This window comes from Limulus polyphemus, unplaced genomic scaffold, assembly GCF_000517525.1.
Source record: "Limulus polyphemus unplaced genomic scaffold, Limulus_polyphemus-2.1.2 Scaffold6418, whole genome shotgun sequence".
Taxonomy (NCBI): Eukaryota; Metazoa; Arthropoda; class Merostomata; order Xiphosura; family Limulidae; genus Limulus; species Limulus polyphemus.
This window is the reverse complement of record NW_013672028.1, coordinates 24,762-33,722: the sequence shown is the minus strand read 5'-3', so window position 1 is coordinate 33,722 and position 8,961 is coordinate 24,762. Positions and strand designations below refer to the sequence as shown.

Sequence of the window (8,961 nt, the reverse complement as noted above, 5' to 3'; positions counted from 1 at the left end):
ATGAATAAATGAATTTTGGTAACTGTAAACATCAAATATAAACACAAGAACAAGGTATCTGGGTAGGAAAACATTTATGTCTATTTAAACATTTAACAGTTTTGATAATAAATTGATAAAAATGCACTGTGAAAAAAAATAAAGATAAATTATTATTTCTTTGTAAATGCTATAAGGTTTTTAATACTTTTAATGGCAAAGTATATGAATCTGGTATTGTTTCAAATAAACGTATTTTATTACTTTTCCATATTTGATGTTAAATAGTATTAAAGAAAATTAATACTGAAATAATTTTGTAAGAGTAAAGTTCTTGTGAAAACACACATACAGTTTTACTTTTATTAGCTGCTTCAAATAAATAAAAAAAAACTAAAAATTGATGTAAAAATATAAATAAAATAACCAACAATTTGTCATTTGTAGGCTTAAAACCTATCTTGTAAATATAATGTTAAAACATAGTGGTATTGAAAATATATTTCTTGAGTTGACATGAAGTTAATGTACTTTAATGTTGATCAATTTATGAAACATTAATGCATGGGTTAGAGAAAGCCCATTTAACTCAAATTGCAATGGAATTAATACTGATATTTAACATAAAATATCATTATTGTAAATAATAACCATCTTATAAAATTACAAAGAAACATACATGTATATAGTTATTAGTTGTATAAACAAAAACTGTACAATTATCATAGTTTTCATTAAAATATCAAACTTGAAGGAACAGATACTTTTGTTTTAGAATCTTCGTTCAAAGATTTAGACTTGGCACGAAAATGACAGAGATCATGTTTGTGGTCTTTATGTTTCATGGGTTTGTACTGCTGGGGTTCACAGAACTCCTGAAAATAAACATACACAATGAAAAGAAGTTTTAATACTACTGTTTTTCAGTACTAAATATGGCCTAAAGCAAAATTATTTTTTCTGTACACAAATAAATGAGTCAGCAAATTCTTAGCTTCAAGATACATGAAATGCTCTTTAGAAATCACTTTTAGATTATTCTTACTGCACTGAAACTTTGTATTTAACATCAAACATATTTTATAGTAAATAAGAATGTATTGTTATTTTAGTTAAACAGTTTAAAATTAATACATGAAATCATTTAGAGAAGTACAAAACTGTGGTTTTTGACTTGCAAAGATATGAATTTCAAGAAATAATAAAAAGTTTTTTGCAAAAATTAAGTATGATGTAGAGATGACAATGCCAAAAAGTATAGAACCAAGGTAGGGATGAATACACAAAAACTGATAAGTATCAACACATAAGTAGTGAAATCTTTCCAAGAAAAAACTTTTATTTAGAACTAATTGTTGAATTCTTGTGTCAGTTGCATGAATTCAGGTTTGAATAAAAGCATTTAAACTGAATAATGCTGTACAATCTTACAGTGGCTAATAATCATAAGTAATAAGGTTGACGCAGTACTTATTGGCTAGTTATGTAGGGATTTTTGTATGGTTTTGTATATTCAGCCTTACCTTTTTCCTGTACTTTTCAGCATTGCCATCCCTACATCATACTTGCTTTTTGCCATTTTTTTATTACTTGTTTCTCCTCTTGTTTTTTTTAAACACTTTCCTTGAAGTAGGTTGATAAGTGAACATTTGTTATATTTTTATAATTTAATGGTAATATATATTGTTAATATCATATCAGCTTTGCCAGTTTCTCTAATTTTGGATCACACTGGGGGCCAGTGAAGCTGAAATGGTTCCTCCAGGATGGTGCAAGTACCCCAGAGTCCTGAACTGATGTTAAGGGGATATTTAGAGAACCCACATCTTCCAACTTCACCCCAACTCACTGCACGTGTATACAATTGACTCCACTACATGCTAGAATCATGTCAATAATAGGGAAGACATCATACAGACCATGATACACACGTATATACACATACACAGCTGCCAGGCTCAGCCTCACTGAAAATGCGAATAAAAGTAGACCAATATATAATGTAATATTTTGATAATTAAGAAATTGGTTTGTTTAAACTCGGACATCAATAACATATACATAGATTTGTCAGTTGCATAAATACTTGATGTCCTTGATACTTTGAATATTATTTCAGATTATTCTTTCTTTCTTTACATATTTTCAGTGAAATTGTTTTGGCACATATGTTTGTGCAATGAAAAGTAACAAACGGTTGTCGTATAAGAACAATTTGTGCTTCCATCTAGTAACCAAAAATGAAACTGTTACTTATGAAACATGGATATAAACTGAATTCACTGCTAACTAGTAGTTTTTCTTTTTATTATTTGCCTATAAAAATACATATGGTAGAAGAACAGAATAATATGTTATACAAGCTGTGAAACTCTCGATAATGACAATTAGGTGCTCAAATAAGGTTATAACTCAACTTTAGCAGTTATTTCTAAGCATCATATAGTAATTGCTTGAATGTGGCAGCCTATTATTTCTTGGCCCATCCCTACTCACTAAGCACAGGATAGTGTCTTGCGACTTGGTAAAAATGGATGTATAGTTTTATTTTCACAGAAATTTTGACTGTCAGATAGAGCAAACTCACCCAAACAGAAGTAAGATATACCAAACAAACCACTTATAAAATTTATTAACAATTTCACATAATACTAATTTGTTCGTGAAAGTGTATTTACTTATCCTAAAAGGCAAACTATTTGTTCAAATATTATTTAAAACTGCCTTTTTAACTTTTAGAACACACATTCTTTACCATAATCCTACATTATTTTCTTAAATATTTACAATGAGATCAAGCACTTTATGAACTTTTAAGAATTTCATTTCGAGAAAAATATTACAAATCTTCATGAGAAAATATGTATTAGTTTTATGAGATATTTCTAAATGCCACTAGGTTACATAAAGAGATATAAAATCATGCAAGGTAACGAGTACAACACATTCATCAAAGAAGATTGTGGAACAATATTACAAAAACTATTTACAATAATGATGCAGATATTCCATGTTTGAGCTATGAAATTTCCAAATCTTACCCAGTGCTTCTCGTAGAAAGCTTTGTAACCTCCATTAAGGATGTACATTTCTGGATGGTATAACTGAGGATAGCACTCTTTATTGGCTTGTCTGTCCATTTCTCTTAGGAATTTGTACCTGAACCAATTAAGAGAATTAATTAAATAAACACTTTTAGAAATATTTTGAAGTTTTTAAAGTTTACAATTTTAAAGAAGTTGCACACAACAATAACATTTGATATTAGGTCAAATGATGGTTGTGAACATATCTGATAAGAATTCACCAAATATTAGCATGATGAACATAAGTTTTATAGGATACAATATATATATGTTTTACTTCATAAAATATAATGCAAGCTATGACCATGACCCATATAGTAAAATATTAAGACCATAATATGTGAGTTAAGACTGAATAAATTCTAACTTCTATCTGGTGTTTTTTTGTAGAAGGTAAAATTTAAAGATAATGAATTAACAATCTGAATGTCTGTGTAAACTTTGTCACCACTTCCATGTGAACGTATCAAGGTAAAGTGTATTCCGAGTGGTTCAAATAATTCTGTATAGATCAACAGTAATACAAAAAGTGTATTTTCATTCTTTAATATTTGACGTCAAAAATTCATATAAGAGAAATGTTTCTGTATGAAACATTTTGACATTGAACTGTGTGTATTTAACCCTTTCTAGACTGGAAGAGTTCTTGCTGGTATCTCCTTATTTTTCCTTCCCTTAACCAAGTTGCAAGAAACTTAGCAAAAACTACTAAATAGTATCTAAAAAATTAATGTAATTTGATTTAGTAGTTTGATATTTTTTTACGGCTGTGAAATTTCCAAAGCTTTGTTGTGTGGCACTCTTTTGAAACAAAAATACTTCCTTTTATTTTTTGAAACATTTTTGATCAGAAAACACAGTTGTATATATCCAGCCAGTTTCAACTTGAATGGTATTCATCAACAACTATTTCTTTTGATACCTTTATTTTGCCAATTGCAGTTGTCTCCATTTCTGGCTACAAATCATGAAAAATAACAAAGACTTATCGATGATCTAGAACCTTATCTTTAAAAATTATGTCACTGATGCCTTTGTCAGGTATCATCATTTTTGGTAACAATATTCTTGGTCAAAATAAATTTATATCTAATATAATTTATTTTCATTAGATAATAAGTTATTTTACTTAACAACAGCTGTCAATACAAAAGGATTTGAGACACTGGAACATTGCCATCACCTACTATACTCTGTAGCTTTCGAACAAATATAATTTAACATGAAATCATTTTAAGAAGTGAAAAAATATGTATAAGAAACAATATACAAATTCCCAGATCTATGTTTTATTCCTAAATTTCTCATTAGATTATTTTATCCCTACAAGAGCTTCAGGTAGCTAATATCTAAAGAAACAAGAATTACTACTCAAAACCACCTTATTTACTCTATGCAAGATAGATTATAATCTGTTCTATCTAATAGTATTTAGTTGTTGACTCAAGCTATTTCAAACTTCTCATTAGATTATTTTATCCCTACAAGAGCTTCAGGTAGCTAATATCTAAAGAAACAAGAATTACTACTCAAAACCACCTTATTTACTCTATGGAAGATAGATTATAATCTGCTCTATCTAATAGTATTTAGTTGTTGACTCAAGCTATTTCAAAGCTGAGCTTCATTAGTAATTGTACAGACCACATGTGCTTGTTTTTTTGTTAAGTACAAAGCTACATGATGGGTTATCTGTGCTGTGCCCACCATGAGTAACGAAACTTCACTGGGGGCACCAAATATACTATAACATCATGAAAGGGTATTAAAACCATTCATAGAAAAAGAATATCATGTGAAAAACATGACATGAATCATTATATTTTCATAGTTTTTTAACAAATATAAATTTATATTTTGGGATGAGCAGAAAAATAAATACAAACTGTTGTTTATAAGCAATACGTGAGAACAATGAAAGTTGGAACATTTTTTATAAGCAATATTTGTCAGAACAATGAAAGTTGGAACATTTTTTATAAGCAATACGTCAGAACAATGAAAGTTGAAACATTTTTTATAAGCAATATGTCAGAACAATGAAAGTTGGAACATTTTTTATAAGCAATACTTATCAGAACGATGAAAGTTGGAACATTTTTTATAAGCAATACGTCAGAACAATGAAAGTTGGAAAATTTTTTAGAAGCAATACGTCAGAACAATGAAAGTTGGAACATTTTTTAAATACTTCTTTGAGAATTTCACTAAATTATTTCTGAGTTAAAAATTGTTGAAAAAGAGTTAGCATTATTATTATTGAAATTTGATAAGCAGGTATACACCTGACACCTGAAAGGTGCCAAACCAGTCTTGATAGGGTTAAAAGATAGATATTTTCTGGATTTGACAAACTTAGTTGATATTAAAGGTTAAGAACTAAGTAATGCAAGTGGTATTATCAGCTAAGTTTATATGTTAGATCTTAGAACACCTTTATTAAGTGGATGTAGTATACTTCAGTGATGGGGTACTTATCAGGAAGGTTGTCTGTCAGAAGAAACTTTATACTCAATCTTAAAACACACATATAATATTAAACCTCCAAACTATAAGTACTATATAATCATAAAATCAGTCTCTTTCTGGAGGAGAATTAAGAGCTTATGTTAAATGATACTGATATTTTTGTACATATAGTAGACTATGAACTATTAAAGGATTCACACTTACAAGGCAGGTCCTCTTTCGGAAGAAAATTCACAATGAAAGACAATTATGTGTCTGCAGTTCTTTTTTGATGGCTTTTTTATATTAGAAAAAAACTCCTGAACAATTCCAGGTTTAGTGTATATATTCTTTGCACCCTAAGAAAAGGAAAGTTTGGTTTTATCAACAAATTTCTTTAAACAATTATTAGCTAACAGATCTACTTATGATAAAGGCAAACGACTATTAACTAACAATCTGACTTTTGTTAGTAGTAGTTAAAACAGTCATTAGTTGATAGCTCTGCATAAAATGAAACTGAATTAGCACTAAATTGAAATGTTCTGAATTGCTCTGTGCCACTTAGAACACACTAGTTGACAGGGTTGTCTAAATAATAACTGTATAAGGATAAGCTAATTAAAACTTAATATAGTGAATACACCATATCAGTATAACTAATACATTCTAATACTGTAACTGAAATTAGTTATTGGAGCAAATTTAACATTGGTGATTGCCATTAGTTGAACTCCAGTTGAGTTAACTTATCACTACAGTTAATGTAAGCAGTATTACCTTTTATGGTATAACATTATGTCATTAGTTTACTTATATAAGCATTTATAAATACTTTGTTATACTCATCATTTTTGTTATTTCTATGTTCAAGTCTTATTAGAATTATTGTATTTCTCATATATTATTATCACTGATACATTTCAGTTAGTTCTTAGGGTTTAAATGTTTTATTACTTCCAGCTGTCAACTCTGTAAAGGGTTAGTTAAAGTTGGATTAGTTGCGTTAGACACATGTTATTGTATGTTTAGTAAATTATTTTTCTTTTTATTACATACATTTCATTATTTAAATGAATATTTTTATTATTTATTGAACAATTTTGTCATTTATTTATTACTTTTCATCTTCATTAGTTTTCACAATACCATCTGTACAGTCCTGCTACCTGGATCTATATTTAAACAGAAACATATTGTTACGTCTCTATCTCTGGTCGTTAGTTAATTTCCCGTATAATTTCTTTCCGATGAAACTTTAGTGACACAAGTCCTTTCTTAAATAAAACTAGTTTATTCTTTCTCAATACAACTTTGAAATTCACTTAATTTCCACGGTCACGGTATATCTTAAACAAACGCTATAATTCACAACGAACGACACACGCGCTCAACCCAACTGTCCGTCTCTATCTCTGTCTGCAATTCAACTGCACTGTTGCCGTCACATCTTGGCGGTCTTATATACAAGAATACCACATATCTAGTAAACACTCGAGGCTTCACGAAGGGACATGGATTTTCTAGAAGCTCATGAAGTGTTACTATCGTCACGTGACTTCCGCTGTCATAACAATATCATAGTAATTCATCTCAGATGTTCAGCTATTCCAAAGTGTTACTGTTGAGGCCATTTAATGGGCTTTTATTGATTACTAGACACTGTTCGGGTAGATTATATAAAATTTTATTTACCCAGGGAAATAGTGATAGTACATAAGGTAAACAACTGTTTTTTTGTGTTTTGTAAAATATTTATATTCTATTATTTAATGTTACTTTCATTAACAATACTGGTTAAAATGTTTTATATTTATATTTTTTATGATATCTATTTTATAATGAGGATTACTTTGAATTGTTAGCTTAGCAAATGGATTTAGGATCAACCTAAATTTCCTAACCTGGCTGAACCTCGTAAGATATTATGGAGATCATAGTAAAAAAAATAACACTAATATCAAGAGTATCCAACTAATGAATCAATGTATTATAAATTGTAAATCTTGTTTTATGACGTTCTATAAACCTAGCTAGAATGGTATATTAAAATAGCTGTATTGATTACTGAGCTAGTTTTTATTTCTGATATATATATATATAGGTATCTTTCTTTGGTCAGAAGTTATTGATAAACTTTAGTTAGTACATTTTTGTGATATGAAGTCAAACAAGTTTAACCTGATTACCTGTTAAAACAAAGATAATATTTAATCCTAGAATCAGAATTTAATCATACAAAAAGTTGTGGTTGTTTTGATCATTACAATATCGAGCAAATGATAAAAAACATTAAAATTGCTTTTCAGTGATAATTTAATATTAGAGCTTTTGAACAATAAAAGTTTTCTACTCATCAGTTCACCTCTATTAATTTCAGAATGATTTCTTCTCCCCCCCCCCAAATTTGTGTCAAGATTTTTGTGAAAATCTACTGCTTTTTGCAAATTAAATTTCATACAGAAGGTTTATTTTTAGTGCTGAACTAGTCAATATATACTGTGAGAACCTCAGAAAGTCATGTTTACCTAGTTTCAGGTTCAAGTGCAAGGTTAGAAGGTGTTATATTTCCTTGAAATGCAAACGTTATGGATGCTGTTACAATGGGGTTTCTGTTGAAGTTTAAGCAATCAGAAAGAAAGGTCATCCAAAAACATTAGAAACACAAGGAAAAGAAAACTGTGAAGCAGAAGGAATAGTTAGATTTAGATACTTTATTCTTCTCACTGTAACCACCTTCACAGTCTCAGATTGACAGACTTGGATAAGATTGATCAAATCTCAACCAACGAAAGTCATAAGAAATAGTTGAAGAACCTTTATTGTTGTTTCTACTAAATCTACAGAGTCCTAGATGTCTGAATATGTTTAAAATCATTCTTACAGTGCAAATCAAGGTGAAAATGTAATGGCCCCGAGCAAAAGTAGCTTATGTCAGGTTTTTATTGTATGGATGGGCCGGATTCTTTACAATAGACGTCTGTGATTTGTTGACGATAAATTTCAACAATAAACAAATAGCACACAGTCCACTTGTTTTTAAATAATATATCAAACAAGTCAAACATATATACAAATGCAAATATATATTAATGCAGCTGAAATATATGTCCCAGCTGCAGTGAAAAGGTTAAATAATTGTCTCCTTTCATCAAAGTCCACACAGGGTGGTTAAATTATTTTAGAACACAACTGACAAGACAAATTATTCTCCTCTGCTCTGTTGTTACAATACAATTAGTGATAATTTCACTTATATTACACTGTTGGTTACACAGTTGTATCCAGAGCTTTAAATAATTGTCTCTTTTTATCAAAAGTCCACACAGGTTTGTTCAATTACTTTAGAACACAATTGGCAAGACAAATTATTCTTCTCTACTCTGTTGTTACAATACAATTAGTGATAATTTCACTTATATTACACTGTTGGTTACACAGTTGTATC

The 8,961-nt window shown here is 29.2% G+C and overlaps 1 protein-coding gene across 1 annotated transcript in view; it reads right to left on the bottom strand.

Annotated features, from left to right (window-relative positions):
• Positions 1 to 361: 361 nt before the first annotated feature.
• The window catches only part of LOC106473701 (M-phase inducer phosphatase-like), a 25,872-nt gene continuing 17,272 nt past the window's right edge, over positions 362 to 8,961 (bottom strand). Inside the window, exons 4-6 of the mRNA XM_022402106.1 lie at positions 5,739 to 5,872; positions 3,021 to 3,138; positions 362 to 854 (exon numbers count right to left, since the gene is read on the bottom strand). Coding sequence (XP_022257814.1) covers positions 714 to 854; positions 3,021 to 3,138; positions 5,739 to 5,872 — 393 coding nt within the window. The 3' untranslated portion in view covers positions 362 to 713. The remainder of the gene's footprint in view (positions 855 to 3,020; positions 3,139 to 5,738; positions 5,873 to 8,961) is intronic.